Below are 22893 nucleotides of genomic sequence, written 5' to 3'. Positions count from 1 at the left end.
CTGTCAGGGACCTCTGTGGGGAGAGGCGCCACGCACAAACCTGGCTATGCAATGCTCCTCGCTGTTTGCACCCATTCCCTTCCTTGGGACCACCAGCCCTTGACAGAGGTCCTGACCCAAAGCAGAGGCTGCTGCTGTGTCGTGAGCTGTGCCTTCCCAGCCTGGGCTCCCTGCACGGGGAGCCTCACAGGCATACCCAGCTTCAGGGTACCTGTGGAGAGGGGCCGTGGGAGTTTGGTGCTGGGATCACTGGAAATGTGGGCTCAGAAGAGCCCCAGGGAGTTGGGAGCGATGCTCATCCCTCTATGGCACGCAGAACCTGCAGGTTTGGGGCTCCCTCACCTCTCATACCTTCTCTGGTCTCTTACACATCCCTTGTCCCAAATTGCTGCCTGCATGCAAGCCCTGGAGGCCAGCCAGTGGTTGTGCATGCTCAAAATCCATGCTTGTACGGCTGAGAGTCTGGGTTAATTCCCATGTTCCCCCTTACAGCTGCTTTTGCAGTCATCATATGTACTTGTGTTCACATTGGGCAGTCCTCCAGGGTCACCCCGTAGTCAAGTGTCCTGCAGTTGTGAGTAAAGGTGCAATGAATGTTCTGCTGGTGCCTCTAAACCGGACACCTCCTCCACTGTCCCCACAAATCAGGCGCTGCAAATGCTTCCTGACTCCTCTCGGCAAAAAAGCTGCAGCTGTAAGATGCCACAGGAAGCAAGCAGGGAGATTAAGGGACCATCAGGTCTGCAACCTGGCGATGGCAGAGAATTTGTGGAGAAGAATTACATAGGACCTAGAAAATAGATGTGAACTTGGAGAAGTGCAAAAAAAAAAAGCCCAAAGCAAAACAAAAAAACAATCCCAGAAAACCCCAAAGCCATACAAAAAAAATACAACCACAATTTTTCTATCAGTCCCGGAAAAATCCCTCCTGACCCTAATCTGGCAATAGCGTTAAGCCTAATGTGTGAGCAGACCTCTGGGACTGTAATGCTGGGAGCACCAATGCATGATGCCCAGAGCTTGTCTTTAGTGCTCTGGAAGAAGGAAAACCTCAGTACCTTCAGAAGGGAAACTGTTTATTCCTCATCTTCACAGTGACCATCAGAAACCTGGAAGCCGGGGGCTGAAGCAGCACCTCCTCCAAACAGCCTTATTGCTGCTGACTCCTTGGCCAGCCAGGAGTTAAACTGACCATCTCTAGGGCTCCTCCCTTTAGAAGTTTCCAGAGGGAGTTCTGTCAAACTGTACATTAAATTGACCTGAGTTTCTCTGTCCCATTACCCTTCTTGAAAGGCTGGTCCTGAACTTCATTCCTGGCAGGGCTAGAAACTCTCTAATTCACCATCTAAACTTATTCATTATTTTGTGCCATTATTGTATGTCTTAAAGATTTTCTTAACATTTTCTTATTTACAATTTTCTTTCAGTGGTTCTTCAGAAATACATTTGTCCCCTCTCAGCCTCTGTCTGGCTAGAACAAGCCAAACTCTTCTAGTAGATCTTCATCAGCTGGTGCTTGTTTGTCTCAGTATCCAAATAGTTTTTCCTCTGTGCAGTGGAAATTTATCCTTCCTGGATGCAGAGCTACAAGGGTATTCTGGAAGAAGTCTCACAATGCCTTGCGCAACGGCAATAATGTTTCTGTCTCTGCTAAAAATAACTTGTCTGATGCATCCTAGCATCATGCCATTCCTTTTTCACAGAAGCATCACGCTGCTGCTTCACATTCATCCTTCAGTGCAGTAAGGTCTTTTTATGCCTTCAGTGCCTCCATTTCATAACTTTATAGCAAATGTCCTTACTGCCGGTCCCCAAGTGTCTAAATTTGCCTTTTCTGCTGTTCTATTTCACCCTACTTCCCCTACCCGTTGACAAGGTCAAGGTCTCCTTCTTTCCCTATGAGGAACTACTTCCCTCAGCACTTGCAATCCCTCCCAACCCTGTGCTGCCTCTGCATTTTGGGAGCTCGCACTTGGCTCTTCTGAAAGTACCAATGGATTTACTAACCTGAATTTATCCCCAAGATACATGGTTAATATCCTTCCTACAGCCTGGTCACACTTGTTTTTGATGCAGCTTGGGCAGTCTCTCCTGTATCTCCTTGCCACCCTTGGGACTCATCTTCACCTTTCGCAGCAGTTTCTCCTGGTTCGTAGTGCATTGTCCTTAACTCTGAATTGAGTGCCTTAGTCTGAGAAACTGGCAGCCTCACCTAAGTAGAATTTCTATTGCCCCCTTCCTGCTTCATTAGGTATCTCATCACTCCCTGTGTTCCCCTAATCACCTTTCCTGAAACCGAGTAAAACCTGCTTTGGGGTTTTGACCACGGCTGGCTCATGTCTCCCCTTCCCCCAGCCCTCTCCTTGCAGGCTCTGCCTACCTTGGGACTCTGCTCCTCCCTGCAGGTCTGTTGCTGGACCGATAGAGCAATCTCACTGTTCACTAAAACCATGTCTGAAATAATGTGGTGGTTTACGTTGCAATGAATCCATAAGGAAATTTCCTTTCTGTCTTGCCAGAGGATGCCTGAGCACTGCTATTCTGGTGCTGTTTATTGCCTGGCATTCACCGGGAAATTAAAGGCTCCTGTAATTGCACAATTTCTACTCTTTATTCTTCTTGTAGCCTTAGAGACGGCACAGGTTATACTCAAGGCTGCATCTGGTGCCAGCCCCTAAGAATACCTGTGCAGGGCCCTTTTTACCACCCTTTCTCACACCTCCTGAGGACATGTCTTACCCACATCATCCCCTTCTATGTCCTCACAATGACCTGGTTTACTCGCAGTCCCAGCCAGCTTCCAAGCATGCTTATCTCTGCGGCTTCATTCCAGGCGGCACGCTCTGCCTCTGCTGAGCATCCCAACAGGCACTGGGGTGCACCGTCCTCTGGCTCATCGTGTTGCCAGCTTGCCAAGATTCTGGCTTGCCTGATGTGGCTGCAGCAAAAAGCAGAACTTGGGGAGAAGCCCACAAAATCGGTGACCACAGGCTGGCGCAAAATCTTAGAAGGAGAAGAGCTTGTACCGGGAATGGAAGAGGGAGATAAAGGACATGGTGTTTCTAGTTTAACCTCAGAAGATTCTGGTTAGGTGACAACCGAGCCCTAAGAGATAACACTGCTAGGACAAATGGATTTAACACCTCCCAGCTTCATTCAAGGGAGACCCACAAGTACATGCTAAGCAAGGTGAATTGAGTGTGGTTAGAAGGCTCAGTCAATGGGTAAGCTACAAGGTTGTGAAATTCTGTACAATATCAATATTGTGTATGAGCTCTGTTCCCAGGTGAACTGGTGAGTATTGAAAACTGCATCTTTAAACAGCTTATTTTTAGAGGCAGAAAGCATGCAGAGAAGCAGAGAAAATACACTTTCTCTGTTACCTAGAGACAGTTGGAACTTGTCCCTAAATAAAGAAGCTCTTCTTCAAGCACCTGGGGGCAAAGGGATTCCCAATTACCACTTGTTCACTAGAGAAATGGTGCACAGGCTTAGAAAAAGGAAGTTGAACAGCTCTAGCTATGCAACCCAGCAGCAGGCATGCTTGACAGCAGGACTCGAATGGCCTGATAAGGCTAACGACCAAGACGGCTATGGTCCATCAAAGGTCTCGTGCAGCACACAGGGGACATTTACGGTGCTGTGCAATGAAGATGTGCGGCCTGGGCAATGTCTGTGTGTAGCACCTCAGGGCACACAGAGTCCAGCATAGGGGCCTTAGAACTTCCAAGACCTGGGGTTGCACTTAGCATGTAGGCAAAGTACTTAATTGGTTAAAAAAAAAAAAATCACATTAAGTGTATAACAGAAAATTTGTGGAAATACGTGGTACAATGCATGAGGCACTAGTTCAGACTATGCTTGGGATTTTATAGGCTTTGAAGTCTGGCTATTGGATGGTTAGATTCCCACTTCGGTCCATTACCACCAGTGGACAAGACTGTGGGTGGTACCTACAATCTCATGTGAGTGAAGAGACCTGCAGGATGTATCTGGTCGTGAATTGTAGCTGCTGCTGGAGGAAGATGAATAAGTCAGAGTCCTCCGGATGCTGCTGGAGGCGGACTCCAGAGAAGGCAATGCTATTAATGGCCTGGATAAAAGGAATAGGTCACAGCAGGACAGGATCTCTGGAGTGCCAATAGCAGCCAACACCACTTACTGCTATGGACAGCTGTTCTCCTAATCCCCATCTCTATCAACATCTCTAAACATCTCCATGTGAGAGCAAGGTTGGTGAAGCAGTAACCCCTCCCAGAACCACGAGCTGGGCTCAGTTTTGTCTTTGTTGCCTCTCGCTCGTGGTGCTTTGACTAGTGGCTAATTCCTCAGACCTCGGTGCTTCCCATTTGACTATTCACTTCAGAGTCATCTATTAACGAAATGTCTGTAAATTAACAGGGACTGAAATCCGGTCTGAAACCATCAGTCACCACCTTATTTCAGCAGTATTTTCTTCAGCCTGTTAGAAGCCACATAATGGAGTGTGACAATTACGAGGCTGGACCCAAACTTCAGTCGAAATTAGATGTATACGCATTCCTGTTAAACTGCAGCTGCCTGGGAGGCAGTGTGGGATACTCAATACCTAGGGAAAAAATGTTTGGATGTGCACAACTGTGTGTGGTGACAGTAGCCTCCAGTCAAGGTCATTGTTCTTGACTGTTCTTCCCTTAAAGCTTGCTCTTGGGCCCCGAGTCCCTGTAGGCTTCTTCCTACTGTGTAAAACATGTTTTTATTAGTAATCTTCATGCTTTTTAGCAAGCTGCTGCTCAAAAACTATTTTGGCTGGCCTAAAAGTGTTGGGTTGTTTTTTTGATTGGTTTTTGTTTTGTTTTGGTTTTGTTTTGTTTTCTTTTATTTAACTTGGCAGAATTTGGGATTTTCTATACTTCTTTGGCCATAACTTATACTTTTTGAAGGATGTCTTTTTACTTCTAAATGTCATCTTTGCTCAGCTGTTTAACTGTGCTAGACTTGGAGATTTTTTTTTTTTTGGTTAGCATATTTTGAGTGATGGCATATTTAAAGGTTTAAATACAGGGTCTCAATGTCATTGCAAGCATTTTGTCCTTTCGTCAACAACTTTAAAATTCTTCTTAATTACTCTCCTGACTTTTATACTTATTCCCTTTTGAAGGAGAATATACTCATCTCCCTTTTAAGTAACATTGCACTTCAGTGTGCATTTTTTTGTTGCTTTTTCCTCTCCTGTAGTAATATTGGATTTGAGCATGTTGTGTTTGTTACGACAAAGTGACTGTTCACTATTACATTTCAAACTGCCTCCTGTGTACTACTCATGACTAAATCAAGAGTTCCTCCTCCACTTGGCTCCTCTGAGTGGTCATTCTAAGAACTATTCGTTTATCAGGGCTAAAAATACAGTCTTTGCATCATTCTTTGAAATGGCATCTACCTTGTTTATATGGGGGTAATAAACATCTCCCATTATCGTTTTGTTTTCTCCCCTGACAACCTCTTAAAGTCCTCCAGCTGTTTTTCATTCCACTATCCTAATCAGGTGGTCAATAGTATATGCTCAGTATTACTTATACACATGACAATACATAATGGTTCTCAGGTAGTTTAAACAACATCGCCAGCTTTTTTTTTTTTTTCTTTTTTTCCTTCCCCCCCCGCCCCCCGACCCCTTCTTTCTGGAAGCTGGATGAATAGTGTGCTAGTAGCCTGAATCATTTTCTGTGGCTTCACATCTTGAGCTGCTGCTCTGGCAATCATCTTCCTACTGAAATGAGACAAGACCTTACATTGCCTTGGGTTTTTTGTTGTTGCTTTTTTAAAATAAAATTCACATGCTCAGTGTCTAGCTCTGGGCTTTGCTCCATGAAAACGTCTTTCTCCACCAGCTCCTTTTTCAGTTTGCTGGATGTACTGAATTTGTAACTGAAAAGAAAACTTTTATCACCTTGGAGAAGGGCAGAGATATTTTCCAGCTGCATGTGTTCTCCTCATCTTCTGTAATGCCAAGAAGCATTTTATGATTGTTGCTGGTTAAGGTCAGCTTACCATGTGTAAAGACATTCATCTTTTTATACCCATATGGGGTTCTTGCCAGGGTGATGGGTATGGCAGTCATTCCCTAATTTCCTCAATCTCTATTGAGAAACTGGCACTACATTTGCCACTTTTTGCTTCTTGATTACCACAGCCAGCTTAAGCAGAACGTTGTGCGCTGCATCAAATAATTCAGTGCTTTCATATCCGAAAGGCTTTAAAGTTCTTGGGCAAGTGCTATCACAATTAGTCATTTGTCACTGAGTCCCCAGCACCTCCTTCATGCCTTCGCAGTGACCACAAACACATCTAGCATCAAGTCTAGTTTTGAACATGGCTGTGGGTGTAGGTAATGCAATGTCTGAAGCCATTCTTGAGCACTGCCTTTATTGTTGTAGTGTATCGGGTTTGGGGCTCTTTCATGAGCAACTTTAAGTTCTCAAACTCTTTGCATCCTTCATTTTGGGGACACTGTGCCTGCCGGGTTGTTGGTGTGGAAAGCTTGTAAGGTGCAACTGCCTGTTCCCCTTGCTTCTCTCCTAGGATGCACCAAGCCTTCCTCTGGGCTACCCGCACATTTGGTTGAGTTAACGTTTTGTTTCTCACTTCTGTGGCGTTCGTGGTTTTGGCCAAGCTCCTAAATGAACTGACACACGCAAGACCGTGTTGTCTGCTAATTACCCTGCTAAGAGCTTCAGAACTATATGGATATTGCCACCATTCTTGCAAATTTGACTGAATCAGACCAAAGTTGATTAAGTTCCTGCAAATTCCCTGCAGTGGCACAGACAAAAGATAGCTGACCTTCTCCTCTTGAGTGGGGGGAAAAGCAGAACCCAGTAGTTATCTGTTTCTTTAGCAGCAAAATGGCTCATCCATCACACACGTGTGTGACCAGCTGTGTTGCCTCGTGTGAATGTAAATGTCATGCAGATGAGATATGCTTAGTATGTGCAAGGGACAGTGGCACTGGAGCAAAGCACGCAGAACTGAACCAAGTCTGCTTTTCTCTGGATCATGGTGGGTGCCAGACGCAGCCCCAGCAACAGCCTAAGGAAAAAATAGCTTGCAATCCCATGCTTCGCTTTGCTAAGAGCAGTTGCAAAACCCTGTGGACACATCCTGGATGGAAAAAAGTTCCGTGTTGCATTCATCAGCAACTCTCATCTTGAGGGTTTTGTATGTATGTATTTGGATTTGCAGGGCATCTGTGTGTAAATGAAAGGCTTTACCTATTACCTCCAATTTACCTATTACCTCCTATTACCTACAATACCCTCATTCTTGATTTTTTTGTTTGTTTTTAAACCCATCCTGAGACTTTTGAAGGTATGGCATTATATACATTTAGCCTCTGATAAAGACAAAAGAACTATCTCAAGTTGTATTTTCTGCAGACAGCTGGGCTCTTCCAGCTCTGTCCTGGTTTCAGGTGAATGTTTCCTCATCCCCTTGAAACAGTTACAAGTTGACCTAATGTTCACCTTGCTGCATGCGCCCTTCCTTTTATTACAAAGGTGATCTTTTCTAGTCCATTTATTCAACCCTCCAGCTTTCCTGTTGCTTTAATGGGGATAAACTCCCTGCTGTAAACCCCAGATTATTCCTGTCCACTTTCCAAATCTATTGCTTTCTATTTACATTAATATTACAATTACTGGCAACACATTGTCTTGTGAAATCCATCCTAAACATAATGAATATCTCTCTTGCTTTCAAGCTGATAGTCTGTCCATCTCTAGTGAAGCTGCTATTGGACGTGGTAATAAAACTCTCTGGAAAAGGGACCTAATTGCTGCCCTCTTCCTCCGTCCTGTGCACGTTTCATAGTGGTTTGAAGACTACTGCCCAGCAGCCTGAATCACGATGTTTCCCTTCCCACTATCTGTGGATCATGGCGTTTGTTCCTCTGTGCTGTCCTCAACTTGACAGCCTCTCGTCTGCCAGCCTCATCTCTTGCAGGATGTGCAGTGTCCACAGTATCAAAATATGGCCCACAAGCTTTGCTTGGATGGAGTGACTTTTGCTGCACAGCAAATGGTGAATTCCTTGTCGAAAGTTAATGTTGTGTCTCTTCCCATTGACTTGGGTAGACTTTCCAAACTGCAGTGTTGTCTCCTTGGCCTGTGATCAGTCGTGGTGTCCTCTATGACATCGCTTTCTTTTTCTTAATTCCAGGGGGGGGAAAAAAAGTCTGCCTTGTTGGGTTCTATTTTGGTGTAGGATGGAGTACACACATTTGTGTGAACTCGTCCCTGCAATGGACCCGGGACAAGCATTTGGTCTTGGCTTGCATTATTTTAACTTTATAATCCAAAGTTTGCTGCAGGGAATAATCCTGTCCTGGCGAGAAAACTGAGAAGATAATATCTCTCTCTTGTTGCTATAAATCATTTAACAAAAGCAATATATTGGGATTAAGCCACACGCCTCAGAAGAAGGGATGTTTCTCCTTAACCTTCGTTGAGGTCTCATTTGTTGCTCTACTTGATGGGACGTAGTCTGCATTTGGTCCCATTTGGCTGGGGGCTCCTCAGAGGACTGGGTCGCTTTCTTCTTCGTTCAAAAGCTCACAGTGTGCAGATAGAAGTAGAATTTGTGTGATACACTAAATATACTTTGCTGATGACTGGCAGAGGGTTACAAAATTGAAATTGTGCCCTTTTTCTCACTTGTCTTTGTTTGTACTTGTGATTCAATGTTGCCTTCATGAGACTGCGGTAACTTTGTATTTCCACCGGGCAGCTTTCTTTCTCACCTTTCCCTGCTTTCCACACCATCTTTCCACACCATGTCTCCACAGCAGGAGCTCTGCCTCATCTGGGCTCTCCCTCCAGCATGTGAGGTGCTATCCTAGGGCAGCATCCCAGCCTCCTTACCTGGGGCCCACAGCGAAGGCTGGCTGAACCCAGGGAAGCTGCAACACGTCCACGTGCTCTTTTGTACCCTGTCTCTGAGGGGACCCATTGCTGACCTCTAGGTTTTGCATGCACTTGGCAGTGGGCTGCTGCCTGTAGCATATCTACAGAAAAGCGTTTTGCTGGCCTATCCACTTAAGGAAAAGGATAGTCCAAGGCTGCCTCTGCAAGTCCTGCTTCACTGCAGCTGGCCCATTTTGTTCAGGTATCTGCCGTGCTGGTGGAGATGGTGCAACTTTCAGAATGATGTTGCTGTGAGCACCACCCATGTGGAAACGGGTCCCTTGCAAATCAGCAATTTACAGTCCATCCCCTTCTCCCATTTCTGTGTATTCAGACTGCAGGACCAGAGAGGCAGGCTGTTTAGGGTGTGTGTGTGTGTGGGTGCTTCCACTAAATTCGTAAAGGCCATGAGATTTGATAGGGCCATTTTTTATTCCTCCTACTTCCCTGCCTCTGGCATCTCTGGGGCCATAACGGTACTGGGTGTGGCGCAAGACCGAGTGAGAAGACAGGTTTCTGCTCTAATGTCTTTCTGAAAATTTTCTGTTCCTATGGCAAAACGGATGTTGGAGAGACTTGCTGTAGAATCTGCCTTGAAAGTCTTACCTCTGAGATGCCAGGCTCTGCTTGGTGTTAAGTGAAATTGTCTGCAGCTCATTAACATCAAAGCATTTTCTCCACTGGTCTGGGCAGCTCAGTAGTAACCAGCAGATGAACCAGAGGACAGCTATGCTCTCCACTACGCTTTGCCTGCAAACAATTAACATCAAAGGGGAGCCACTGTGAAACAGGGGGAAAACAACGCTCCCGCTGCAGTGAGTCTCATGGCTGGTGGGGAAGCCGGGGGGAGGCCGAAGCTCTGTCCCACCTAGAAACTTTGTGCTGAGACGTTTGCAGGAGTGAGTAGAGGAAAGGCTGCTGGGGCCTGCTGAGGGTGTTGGCCAAGAAAATGGGGGATCCACTTTGATTTGAACAAAACTGTTTGATGGTATTGGTGGCAGCATGGTGCAAGCCCTAGTGTACCAGAACCAATCCAGCCTAATTCTGGGATCAAGTCAGATCTACTGTTGCCTTGGTATGTTGGTGATTGCTCACTTAGCTGTCGCTCTTCATGGGTCTCCTGAGGCCAGTCCCACTGTTCTTTACACCCTTCTCCATCCCTCCAAACACAAAACTTTTGACTAGCGATTCCAGATGTTGCTGCCCTTTAAGTGGACCTTGACCCTCTATTTGCCCTTTGCCACGCAAAGCCCGTGGAATTAAACCATTTTTTAGATTACAGGACCATTCCCTTGCTCTAGCTCTCAAGCACTTTCTCCTGCTTTGTGTACTGGATCCTCTGGTTCATGCTTGCCTCATCCTCTTCCTCTCTGCTTTTGCAGTGGGTAAGAAATACAAATTGTTGGTATTCATCGTTCTAACTGTCTGTGATTAGACCTGGGGGGGGCAGCAGGGTTTGGAAAATGAATTAATTCTCATACATGTCCCAGTCAGAGATCAGAAGCTTTTTGGCAGGCGCTGCACCAGCACAGAACAGAAACGTGGGGCTGTCTCAAAGAGTTTGCTATCTAAACATCAGTCTAGGAACAGAGGATTGCAAAAAAGAAACACCAAAACTGGAACTCTCTACTAATAACTGCTGGGGGTCAAGATTAGAGATAATATAACCACAGCGAGATGTGCCAGCCAGTGCACGCTTCCTTCCTGCTAGCTCTGCTGTGGGAGTGCTAGCTTCCAGCAAGAGGGCAAGTGATAGAGCTGCAGGACACAAGCAGAACAGTTAAAGCCACCGAATCAAAGTTGTAGGATGTGTCTTTTGGGCAAGGTACTTTCTCCAGAGGGCAGGCGCGCTTTGTAGAAAAGCATACTTAATTCTGTTCAACAAAAGTATATTCAAAACCGATCAGGTGCACTGAAGGATAGCTAATACCATCTGGGCAATAGTTGAACTGCCACAGGAGGACGAACCATGGAAATTTATCTTGTCCACCGTAGAAAAAGGAGGGGCGCATGGAGACTCTGCGCAGAATTGTGTTGGGGGAAGACCGAGTAGAAAAGATCCTTAAAAGAGCACTTCAGCACTGCCTGTGTGTTAGAGTATTGGGGATTGCAGGCTGCTGGTATGTTAGGAGCGCATCTGCAGCCACTAGGGAAGGGAAATTTGGGGGAAGCCTCCTGAAAGTAGTTTGTAGTAGCAAGGCACAAAACTTGCTTTGAAATGGAGATCGATAAACTTAGGACCGGCATCATATGACCCAGTTGCTTGCCACAGCAGGGATGTGAACTGGGTGCAGAAGAAACAAGCAGATAGTAACAGCTTGATGACCGATAGCCACACTGCTGGCAAGCTCATACCTGAGAAGTTTATTTTGTAGGCATGGGAGCAAGAGGAGAATCTTGCAAGGAAGGCTCTCGTGAAGACCACAGTGTGCAGGCAGTACTCCTGGAGTATCTGGACTGATAAGATGCCAGGTCAGCAATCATTAGCCTCTCTAGCAGCTTGTCCACCTGCTGTTCTAGCTACCATCCGGACTGCAGACAGAAGTTCCCTGCTGGAGTCTAGAGCATTCATGTTACAGTCCTTTTGTTTAGATCTTCTGCCTCTCAGGGAGGCAGTACTTCTGTGGTTAGTACAGTGCCTAACTGACTTTTGAACTGGCTCGAGCAAGAGGCATGTCTGGACTTTGAATGGAAGGTTCCGTGCTGCCAAAACAAGGACTCTGGAAATGAAGACACGTAGACTCCCATGGCCCATCACACTGAAAAAGGGGTGGAATGAAGACCAAGATATCACCAATAACTGCAGCTAAGGGGATTATTCCTGAGCAGAGGTGCCCAAAAGACTTCCCTACTGTTCGTAGCAGGAAAATTCTCCAAAGTTGTGCTTTCTGTTCCTTCTTTCCACCACTAATGACTTTCAAACCAGGATTGGCTTTCCCTGGTCACTAAACCAGGCTGCTTCACTCGTGAAAACAAGCTTTGCATTGCCTTCTTCACAAGGAAGCTGCATCTTGAAACAGGGTTCTTGCCTCTTGCTACTCTGGTTACTGTCTGCTCTGGGAAGTTCCACCTCCTACCTCTGAATTTCTCCACGAGCGTATTAAAAGCCAATTAATAATCTGTCCTTATGCTACCATTGGGCTTCAGATATGTCTGTCCCTTCCTTGAAATTTGCACCTCCCTGGTATACTTGCAGAGCAATCACACTTTGGTTTTGCTTTCCTTTTGCTGGACTAGCCAAACCCAGCTGTCCTGGTCTCCTTTTGTAGGACAGGCTCATTGTTCTGCCTACATGCACCGAGAGCCTACTCTGTGCCCCTTGAAGTTCCTTTTGAACAGGAGAGCTGGCGTATTGCAGCCACGACTGCACTGGTTATGTGCACAGTGGCGTAAACTCTTCTCTATCTCCGCAGGAACTATCTTATCTGGGACATTCCCCTGTCACATCTGCATACAGACAGCTTTGACCTCTCCGCCTTTCAAACTCACTAGTCGTGTGCGGCTTGGTAAGGTGAGGGTATTGGCACTGGTGGTTAGGGTGGGGGAATAAAGGCCACTACTCCTGTGTTTTGTCTCTGTTCTTGCTGCAGGGTTTGAGGTAAGACATTTCACCTTTGCCAGCTCATCCCCTGAGCTTGCAGAAAGCGGGTGCTGATGTTTTCCTCCTGCAGGAGCCCCAGGTGCTACCACTCATGTCCATTGCCTGTCACCACGCTCACCGCTTGCCATCAGAAATGGTGTTTTTGCAGCATCAGCCCCCTCACAATGTCTGAGCTCATGCTGGAGGGAGGTCTTTGATCTTGTGGTGTAAGGCTGAAGGGCAAAGGGACACAGCTAAACCACAGGAGGCAGTTGTGTCAGGGAGCCATCACTGCGGGATCAGTAGGCCTCTGCCATTGCAGCAGGGGTCTTTCCATTTCATCATGGCCACCACTAGACCTGGTGTTTTTAACTACAGCAGGAGCAGAGGAGGAGATTTCAACTCTTCCTGACAGAAAACTATATGGCCCCCTCAGGGGTGGGACGTCCCCTCAGGGGCAGTGACCCCTTTGGGGGACAGTGACCCCTCTGTGGTGGGGGGTTCCCTCAGGGGACAGTGATCCCTCATGAGTGGGGATGTCCCCTCAGGGACAGTGACCTCTCTGGGCTGTGACTTCTCCTCAGCAGAGGGACGGCCACTCAGGGGATGGTGATCCCTCAGGGGTGTGATGTCCCCTTGGAGTGGGATGTCACCTCAGGGGACAATGACCCCTCAGGGGTGAGATGTCCCCTTGGGGTGGGATGGCTGCTGAGGGGTGGGATGTCCCCTCAGGGTACAGTGACCTTTCTGGAGTGGGGTGTTCCCTGAGGGACTGTCCCTCAGGGGTGGGATGTCCTCTCATGGGAGTGTGACCCGTCTGGGGCGGGATCTTCCCTGAGGGACAGTCACCGAGGGGTGGTACAGCTCCTGAGGGGATGGTGATCTCTCAGGGGTGCGATGTCTCCTGAGGGGACAGTGACCTTTCTGGGGCGGGATGTTCCCTGAGGGACTGTCGCTCAGGGGTGGGATGTCTCCTCAGGGGACGGTGACCCCCGGAGCAGTAACTTCCCCTCAGCCACAGCGACCCCTCACGGGCGGGATGTTCCCTCAGGCGGTTACAGCGCCCCCCAGCGGGCGGGCGCGGCGCCGCCGCACGTGCGGGCAGGTGGTGGAGGCGGCAGGGTGGGCGCATGCGCGCGGCGGGGCGTGGCGGGGGGGCGTGGCGCGGCGCGAGCCAGCGGCGCCTGCGTGGCGCGGGCCGACGGCGGGTGGGCGTGGCGCGGCGCGGCGCGCGCGGCCCTTCCTTCCCGTCCCTGCCCCCCTGGCCGTGCCCGCCGCCGCCCCCACCCCCCACCCCCGCCCGCCGCCCAGAAGATGGCGAGCCCGTGCGGGCGGCAGCAGTGCTCCATCGAGAGGCGCGGCGTCCGCCACCAGCTCGATTCGTGGCGACACAAGCTCATTCACTGTGTAGGTGAGGGAAGGCGGCGCGGCGGGGAGGCCGGGCCGGGCCCCGCGGCGGCGGTGTGGCGGCGGGGGGGGGAGGCTCCGCTGAGGCAGCGGCGGCGGCGCGGGGTTGGGGGGGGGAAGCCCGCCGTGAGGCGAGCGGCGCCGCGGCCTGCGGGCCCGCCCCCCCACCAGCCACCGTGAGGCGAGCGGCGCCGGGCCGGGCCCCGCCCTTCGCCGGGGAGGGCGCCGGGAGGAGGGGGGGTCCTGCCCTGCCCTTTTGTGCGGCCCCTGTCAGCGCCGCGCCCGCTCCTCCCCACCCGGCCCGGCCCGGCCCGGCCCGGCCGCGGCCCCTTCAAACTTGTTTACGGCCCGCCTGTCACTGCCCATCTGCCATCGCCGGGGGAGACGAGCGCGGCCCGCCTGCCCCCGGCCCGCCGCCGTGAGGCGAGGGAGGGAGGGAGGGATGGAGGCCGTGGAGCCGGCGGCGGCGCGCCCGCCCCGGCGGGGGGAGGCTCGGGAGGATGGCGGCGGGGTGTGTGTGTGTGTGGGGGGAACGCGGTGGCGGGGCCGGCGGAAAGTTGTGAATCGGGGTGCCGGATTGACGGCGTGAGGCCGGAGCGGGGCGGCGGGGGTTAAAAGGATGTGTGATTGCTTTTCTCTTCTTCCCCCTCACTCCCCTTTTTTTTTTCTTTTTTTTTTTTTTTTTTCCCTCCTCCTCTCTCTTGTACGCGTTTGTTGTTATGCAGGCTCCTTGCAATCGAATATTTGGGGGTTTTCAAAAAGAGGTCCCCGATGCCCTTTCATCTTGAGTAACTTTCTCCATTCAAAATACACATTTTTTTGCCCTTTTCTCTTTTCCTAGCGAGAAATCGACACCTTTTCTATGGGTCCCAAAATGCACATTAATGCCAGCTCTAGGCCAGGAATTCGGTGGGTGTCTGCAAAGATAGTAAAATAGGTTTGACAACAGTAGACTGTGAACTTCCACAGTAATCTTAAAAATCTCTAACCAGAACACTGGTATGTGTCTCCTTGTTTGGCCTCCTGCTTTTAATTGAGCACAAATCCTCATTTTATTTTTAAATATGCAAATATGGCCATAATCTGCCAGTGACTGCTCAGCGTAGGTAATCTGTAATAACATTCACAGATTCACTTTAGTTCCTTGTGTGCAGAGTTAAACCTCTTATTGTCAGTTAGCTCAGCATCCTAGTTCATTATCAGGGATTTGAAACACCATTTTTGGTTACACCAGGAGTTGTAACTGCTGCTGTATATATTTTTGGCTTCATCTAAATGTTTAAATTTCTGTAATATGAAAGCGTGTGCTAGATGCTTGTTAACTCCAGATTAATACGAGCAATTAACTTGTTTTAAGCAGAAAGCGATTCGAGGGTGATGCATTGCTGAGAAACTCAGGCTTTATATGAAAGTGCTGGGTTTTTCTTTCCAACCAACTATTGATGTTTCTAGATCTAGTTTATGTGGGGTTTATTTTGATTCTAGCTTTGCTATGTTAGGAGCATGTTTTTGGCTTCCACCTCTGCTTGAACTGGGTTTATTTTATTCCTATCTCCTTCTCTCATCTCCCCTTACCTTGGCTGCTGGGGATCACCTGTTCTAGTCCTTTCTAAACTCCCTATGTGCAGCATGTCATCTTGTCTTCCTCTCGGTCCCTGCTGCTTTGCCATTGGGTCCTTCAGTTCTCCAGTGGAGCTGTCCTGCTGCTTGGAGTTTAATGATAGCTGTGTGGGGTAAATTGGGCGGGGGGGGAACAAGAAAGAAAAGAAAAATAAAAGGACAGTTTCAAAGCTGCTGTTGTCTTGTGTTGGGGTGAAATGCAAGAATTGTATCTGTTCATTATGCTTCTCTTCGGGAAAATCTTGGGTAGCTAGAGAAGTTTGTGTTATCTACAGACTCAAGGGAAACAGTACGTTATTAAAGTTCTTAGCAACCGTAAGTGCTAAAACTTAAAACAAACACCACCACCCCCTGCCACCCCCATTTATACACACCCTATTCCACTTCCCTAAAGCCATGTAAATTGCCACCTCCTGGAGAAGTTGCTTTCTCCTCTGTCCTTTCTATATCTCTTCCTCATGCCTAAATTTGATCTATGTTTTGTTCCTCCAAAAGATTTCCCTCTGTGAAAGTCCCTCTGTGTGTATTTAACAAAAGATATTTTGAACACTGTTAAGCGCAGCGTTGACTGGGATTTTTTGGAGGTAAAGTACAAAACCATTTTTTAAAAAAAGTCCAAAGTGTAACAGTGCTGTGTGAGTTTTATCTTGATGGCACTGTGTCATAAATAGTTTCAACCTCAAATTGATCGACTTTATGAGATCTCGGGACCTGCCCTGTTCCTAGTATGAATCTTGCATAAATTGTTGGGTCATATAAATGTGTTAATTGTTACCTCTTTTGGTTTTGATATTTTTTCATAGAATTATAAAAGGCTTATTGCGCTCGCCCGGGATGTCCAGTGGAAATTATGCTGTGGTCTTGACCCCTTGCCCCAAATGCATCTCTGTTGTCTTTTTAAGTGAGTTTTGACAATGTTCCTTGAGATTTGGAACTTGATCTGTTAAATGATGTAACTTTGTTTCACCTTGGCCATTTGTAGAAGTCTTTAAAAATTTGTTCCTGTAATAAATACTGATAGATAAATATGGGGAAGCAAAGTATGGGAAAAACCTTCTTTTTACTTCAGAAATACCCATTCATATTTAGTTCTGAAAGTAAATCTGAGGTGCGTGGGATTCTCTGTGTTAGCATCATTCCCTGAAGTCATTCTAATACCACACAGTGTTGTAGTCAGAAAAAATAAAGCCTGTGGCTTGAACTAGTGCATTTGGCAATAAATATGGCTTAAGTAATTCACTTTCCCCTCTTGTTTCTTGCTTCTGCAATAGTCTGCTCTGTTGGACTGTGGGTTCATGACAGTCTGTCAAACTAAGCTTGTGCTCTCAAGGGGAGCAGAAACACAGGAGGACTGAAGGACCACCTTTGCCCAGAGGGAGCCAATTCAGGGGAGCTATGCTAGCAGGAAACATCATTTTTTTGGATGGAGGAGAATAATTTTCTGCTAGCGTAGCTTCCTGAACGGGCTCACTCTTGGGTCAAGCAAATACCAGTGGTAGCACAAGGAAGAGGGTGAGAATGCATAGCTGGTGGGAAGGAAAGAGTGAGAATGCAGTAGCAGAGATTCAGATCATCTTGAACTGTCACAGAGTTGCACCTTGGGTTGTGCCGGCACAGCTTTTTGTGGGAGGTAGCTCAGGGAACTGATCTGGCTTAAAGCTTCCTTCCTTGTCATGCATTTCAAACCCCTTTTTTGGGGGGAGGGAGGTGGTGTGGCTGGTGGGGGACAAGACCCAAACAGTGCTGTTGATGCAGCGATGCAATTGAGGGCGCAGCATGCTGTGGCCTGGAGGTGGGGAGAAGGGATGTCTAAGCTCTCTTTTCAGTGAGATGCTTTGGGCTGTGGAACCACATCGTAGGAGGGTACCCGGGAGCAGTGTGCGGTGTCTTGATGCCTGGTAGGACTTTGATTCTAGAGACACGATACGCCAAATCATAACTATTGGATGCTAACATATGTGTTCTTTATACCAATCTTGAGTGTTAGCGTCTTTCTCAGTGGCCAAAAGCAGATACCTATAGACAAATGTATGTGGTGATTTTTTTTTTCTTTTTTTTCCTTCTCTTTTTTGCCTCTCTCCCAGCCTCCAGTCACTTGTGGTTCAGGCACTTGCTGAATTGAAAAGGTTGATGAGATCAGATCAGCTAAGGAGCAGGGAGTTTGAGGGAGGAGAGACCCATGGATCCCTGAAACCCTCCTGACACCTTTTATGCAGGCAGTAATAGCATTGCAACGCTGTGTGGTTAGTGATAGTTTGAGGTGGTCGCATGCATTTCTGCTAGCTGGCGATGCTTGGCCCTTTGTTAAATATTAGCTGTACTCTTAGAGACTCCCTGACTGAATTACAGCCTGTGTTAGGGGGGTGGGGGCAGGGAGGGAATGTATTAGTTCTCTTCAGCACTGATCCTAGGTTTGGGAGCAAAATGATGATTTAAAGGGAAAACCTGTAACATTCATGTAAGATTTCCAGTCATCTTGAGCTCTGTCAGCGTTTCACTGAGATGCTGCTTAGCTGTTGATTTAAGCTGTCAAAATAAGCTGAAGTAATTAACCTTTTTTTCTTTTTTTTCTTTTTTTTTTTTGCCAGTGAAATACTGCAACCTAAGTACCTGATCTGTTTCTGTGTACTAATTTGTTGAATAGTGGTGGTCTTCCATAACCGTAGATAATTAGGACTAAAGTGTGGATCCTGTGGAAGAAATATGATACATCAGGAAGTACTAGAAGCTAGTATTAATCAAGAGAAGGTGCATAACAGTTGAATAATTCTGAAATCTTTATTACATTTTCTTATCTTGATTATTGCTTGGGTATAGTTCCAGCCTGTATATGATATGAATTAGCTGCTGCTTCCAAACAGTTAGCCATGTTATCTCATTGTTTTGGAAGCAGGCTTGAGTTTCCAAGTGTTTAACGTCGTTCTAGTTCAAAGGGCAGATTGTATTTCTTTGTTCCAAAATGAGAAAGCTTATTATAGCCCTGAAGTTGATGAAAAATAGTAATAAAAAGCAAGTTAAAGTAAGTGCTAAAGTAAAAGTTTAAATGTAAGGCTATTCTAAACTGGTGTCTGTTATAGATATGCCCCCAGCCATGTCCACAGCAAATGTGCAGGTGGTACTATTTGCCTTATTTCAACCTGCATGTACTGTAGATGCAGCTTGCAGCTTTTTTTATTAATATAAATCCATTGTACTATACTTTACAGTGTAGTAGCTGAAGACTTGTTCAAGAAAATCAGGTCTACACACAAACATTTTTCCCCTCTTGGCAGGATGGGTACAGTGAGGGAGAATTACCCTTTTATGACAGAGTTATGCCAGGAAAAAAATGAGGCAGCTGTCATTTAAAAATAAAAATCTTCAGTTGTAAGGAGTGAAATTTACAGCTTGATATTTAGCTTTACTTTAAATGTGCATGGAAGGATGGTATGCATCTGAAGAACAGTAAAAGTTGAACTGCGGGGGATGAATCTAGATCTGTTTCAAATATCTCTTTGGATTCTGCATTAATCACTTCAGATTTGCCCTTGTTTCCCTATTTGCAAATGAAGAATAGCTTGTGCCCCGACAGGGATGATGTCAACCAAACAAAAGCATGCTCAAAAAAATCCTGATAATCGCTTTGTATTATGCAGGAAGTATAGGGTTTTTTGACTTAACTTTTAACGAAGAGCTAATGACATTTAGAGTTCATCCACTTTTAACAGCTTCTCAAAATGAATTACAGTAGTCCATTCTGTGCATGCAGGAAATAGACCAAATCCACCTAGATAAAATCTTTCTAGTATTTCTATTGAGATAAATATACACTACAGATTTACAGTTTTGAGGTATGGCACCATTTTAAAAGAGTACCTGAAGGACCATTCACCTTTGTAAGCCTTTTTTGACAGTTTGTGCTGTATATTAATGATAATATAAATACTGTTATGTACAGAAGTACAATAACTGCACTTTAGTTAAGAATGGATCCCAATTCTTGGGCTCAGTTGTCTAAATCCTTATTGCGTGGTAATTAAGCGGCTTAATGCTCTGCTATCTTACATCCAGACAAGTACTGTCATGTGTGGGGTTTTTTGTTGGTTTGTTTTGGGTTTTTTTGTGGGTTTTTTGTGTTTTTTTTGTTTTGTTTTGTTTTTTTGTCTGTGAACTTGTGTTCTTTCATGGCTAATGTAAAATAACAATGAGAATACTTCCTAAAAGTCAGTACAGGCAAGGTTTGAGGAAAACCAGGCATTCAATAGGGTTAAAGAAAGGTAGCCCTGTAATACTGATTGGGGCGGAGGGGACGCTACTGCAGTATTTTACATTGGACTTTCCAATCCTATTTCTCACCCTCCTGTGTGTATATGTTTTCACTCTTAAGACGATAGAGCTTTGGTTCTCGAAGGTTACTGGGATGGGTGTTTCTCATTCTCTGAGAAATACAAAACTTTTGGGATTTTCTGAGGGCAGTGTTGGATGGGGTGGGCTGAGCCAATCTAGGCTCTACCTTTGGCCAAAGGGGTGGTATAGTGATTGTTTTTACTGAACTGACAGAAGACTGCAAAACCAGCTAATCTTTGGTGATGCTTAATAACCCAAGTCATCCTAGCTAGGAATGAGATGAGAGCTGATCTGAAGCACTGTATGGGATCACGTCCATGGGGTGAAGGGAAGGGGAGAGAACTCCCTTCTCTTGGAGGAGAACTAGCCTCCTCCGAAGGCAGGGAGTTTTCTGGTTTGCATCTTCTGCCTTGTAATAGCACTACAGACTCTGGTTGTGTTTGACAGCAGTGCTGTCTAAGCTGGTTTAAATAGTCCCCTCTGTGCTGGCACAACTATGTGTGGCAGCTTGGTGAATCAGTTCCCTGACTAGATCTGACTGGAAAACAATTTTTATTTTTTTTTTTTGCTACAACATCTGTAGGGCACAGGGAGGCAGAGAATGAAGAGTTGAGGCTATTCAACTGGTATTGTCACACATGCACAAACCCAAGTTGTCTTTTGCTGAATAAGTGCTAATTTCTGCATGCATCATGTTCACTTACAGTAGCAGGAAGATTGCTTCATTCTCCCTCTTCAAAGCCCTGTGGGTTATACCGTGCTCTCTTCCTGATAACGAGCTGTGGGCTTTGCATTCCCGATCATGTTGGATGCTCTTGTCCAGTACTTCCATTAATAAGTTGCAGCTTTGTACTACCTCTCTCCAGTATCTTTGCAGGCCTTGCGGGTTCCTCAGTTCTCTGCAATAAATGCGTGTGGCCTCAGCTTCTTTTGGGAAATGAGAGCTTCAGCTTCTTTCTTTTTTTCTTGGAGAATGCTGTACTGTTATTTCTCTGGACATCTTCAAGTCATTTACCTTTTACCTTGGATTTAGTTTGTTTTGCATGCTGTGTAGTATCGTGTCTTCTTTTATGGTGAGTTGACAAAAATTTTAGCTCTCAAAGCTGAGTAGGAGATTTAAGCTACATGTGAACAGTGCTAGCACATGAAAGATGAAGTGGAGGATGTGGTGTTTCAACATTTCTGCAGGACATCACTTTCTACGTAGTAAAATTGCTATTAGATGATGTCTTAATTTATTTTTTCCACTCCTCTTACAGAGAAGAGAAACGATGGTACTCCTGTTGCATTTTCCAGAAACGACAGCAAAGTGGCTGCACAGGGAAGACTTGCAGGGAGACAAAGGATGTTCCTTATGCCCCGAGGACCATGATATTTTATGGGAGGGAGAAGAGGGGGATAATAGAGGACTGGACAAGAGCCTAGTATTCATTAACAAAGGAAGCTTTCAGAAGCTGAATCCAGCAGTGTGGAAAGACATCAGAGGTCACCAGGCAATCTTAACTCTTGAGTTGAGTTTACTAATGAAAAATTTCCTGGTCCTCTTTGAACATTTTCTGCATACGATTATAGTACAGGCATTTCAGTATCTAGCTGGGGAATTGCATGGAGGAGTCTATCTGTCTGATGTGGTCTTTTACCTCCTCTGCTGTTATTAGGTTAGGGTGGTGGTGGTCATGTTTCGAAAGTGGAGTAACTGTCAAGAGCAGGAAGAGGAACAGGTAGTCAAGCTACAGAGTTCTTCATTTCTTGATTTCTTTTTTTTTTTTCTTGGTTACACTAGCAAAAGTATGTGAAAGTTTCAGCCCACAGCCTGCAACTCCCCACTCTAATACTTCCAGGCCAGTACATAGTGCTAATGCTCTTCACCCTCTTCTCCTGAGCACATAGTGGTGTCGGTCATTAGTCTGTAGCAATGTGCTGTTTGGCTCCCTTTGCTACTGTATATATGTGCCAGGCAGCAGCTTGCTATGTTACCTGTGTAATAGACTTTGACTTCGGCCTCCTGCCTTGCGAGGATAGGCTGGTCCTGCAGCCGTTAAACTCTCTGCAGCAATTCATGTGCGCAACGCTGTTGTGTGCTCTGCCTGCGCTTAATGTGCGGACAGCCACGTGGGTCAGTTTTGGAACTTCGTCATGGGATAGCCACAGATCGTTCAAAATAACCTGCTTATATGCTTCAAAGAGAGAGTCTTGGGGCCAAAAGGGCCCTCTTAGGCTGTCCCTTGTGTCCCACAGTCTTGGGCTTCTTAACAAATACGTAAATATATTGGAATACACAAAATGGATTGTGATTAGACCTTACTGGCTTTGTTTAAATGCTGATAGCAAACTGGTTTGCTTGGCTCTTGGCTTATTTGGCAGTTATTCTGTCCTTTTCATGAACATATTGAAGATAAGCTAGTGTTATAGCAGACCTTGTCTCAAGTTTGGTCATCTTCTGGGTTAAGATTTGTTATTGTGGCAAAAATGATGAAAGCGGGTTTCTAGGTGATGCTTTATCATAATCTCTAGATGTGTTTGTGAAAACATGCAATTGTATCCTTTATGTGAAGAAAAATTTTTGCAGAAGTGGACACTTGATAACTTTCATTTTGCTCTGCAAAAGCAAGAGGATAGAAAAGCATGGAGGTAATTTCCTTTTCTGACCTAAGAAAACTTAAAAGCAATCTTCTTAAAGCAAGTATTCCATTTATATCCTTTGGAAAAGGAAGAGCATAGTTACCTTATCCCTAGCTTTCACGGCTATGTTTTGAAGTAGTTAGTGAAACTTAAGTTTATACGATACTATAATCTCTCTTTTGGGGTTTCTCACAAAGGTCTAGCTTATTTTTTATGGAAAAAACAGTCATCTGATAGTCTTCACTTCCAAAGGAAGTGAAAGGAAAACTTCTTTTGGAAAACACTTCTGCATTTTTGTTTTGATGATCGTTTCTTGATCTAATTGACCTCATGACCAGGCAGGGGGAGTGCCCCTTGCTGGTTTGAAATGTCCTTTGGAAAAATTGTACTCCTATTCAA

The 22893-nt window shown here is 46.1% G+C and overlaps 1 protein-coding gene across 15 annotated transcripts in view; it reads left to right on the top strand.

Annotated features, from left to right (window-relative positions):
* The first annotated feature begins 13808 nt into the window (after positions 1–13808).
* LCOR (ligand dependent nuclear receptor corepressor) overlaps positions 13809–22893 on the top strand; it is an 82586-nt gene continuing 73501 nt past the window's right edge. For 4 of the 15 annotated variants that reach the window (XM_054204884.1, XM_054204904.1, XM_054204888.1 and 1 more), the window contains exon 1: positions 13831–13930. Coding sequence is in view for 1 of the 15 variants with exons in the window: in XM_054204906.1 (XP_054060881.1) it covers positions 13834–13930 (97 nt within the window). In the remaining 14 variants the exon portion in view is untranslated. Of the gene's footprint in view, positions 13931–22893 lie in introns of all 15 variants that reach the window. The other 11 variants (XM_054204893.1, XM_054204891.1, XM_054204883.1 and 8 more) reach the window with 9 other exon arrangements.

The sequence above is a fragment of the Rissa tridactyla genome, chromosome 6, assembly GCF_028500815.1.
Source record: "Rissa tridactyla isolate bRisTri1 chromosome 6, bRisTri1.patW.cur.20221130, whole genome shotgun sequence".
In the NCBI taxonomy this organism is placed as follows: Eukaryota; Metazoa; Chordata; class Aves; order Charadriiformes; family Laridae; genus Rissa; species Rissa tridactyla.
The sequence above is the reverse complement of the archived record's forward strand: the minus strand, read 5'-3'. Positions and strand labels throughout refer to the sequence as shown.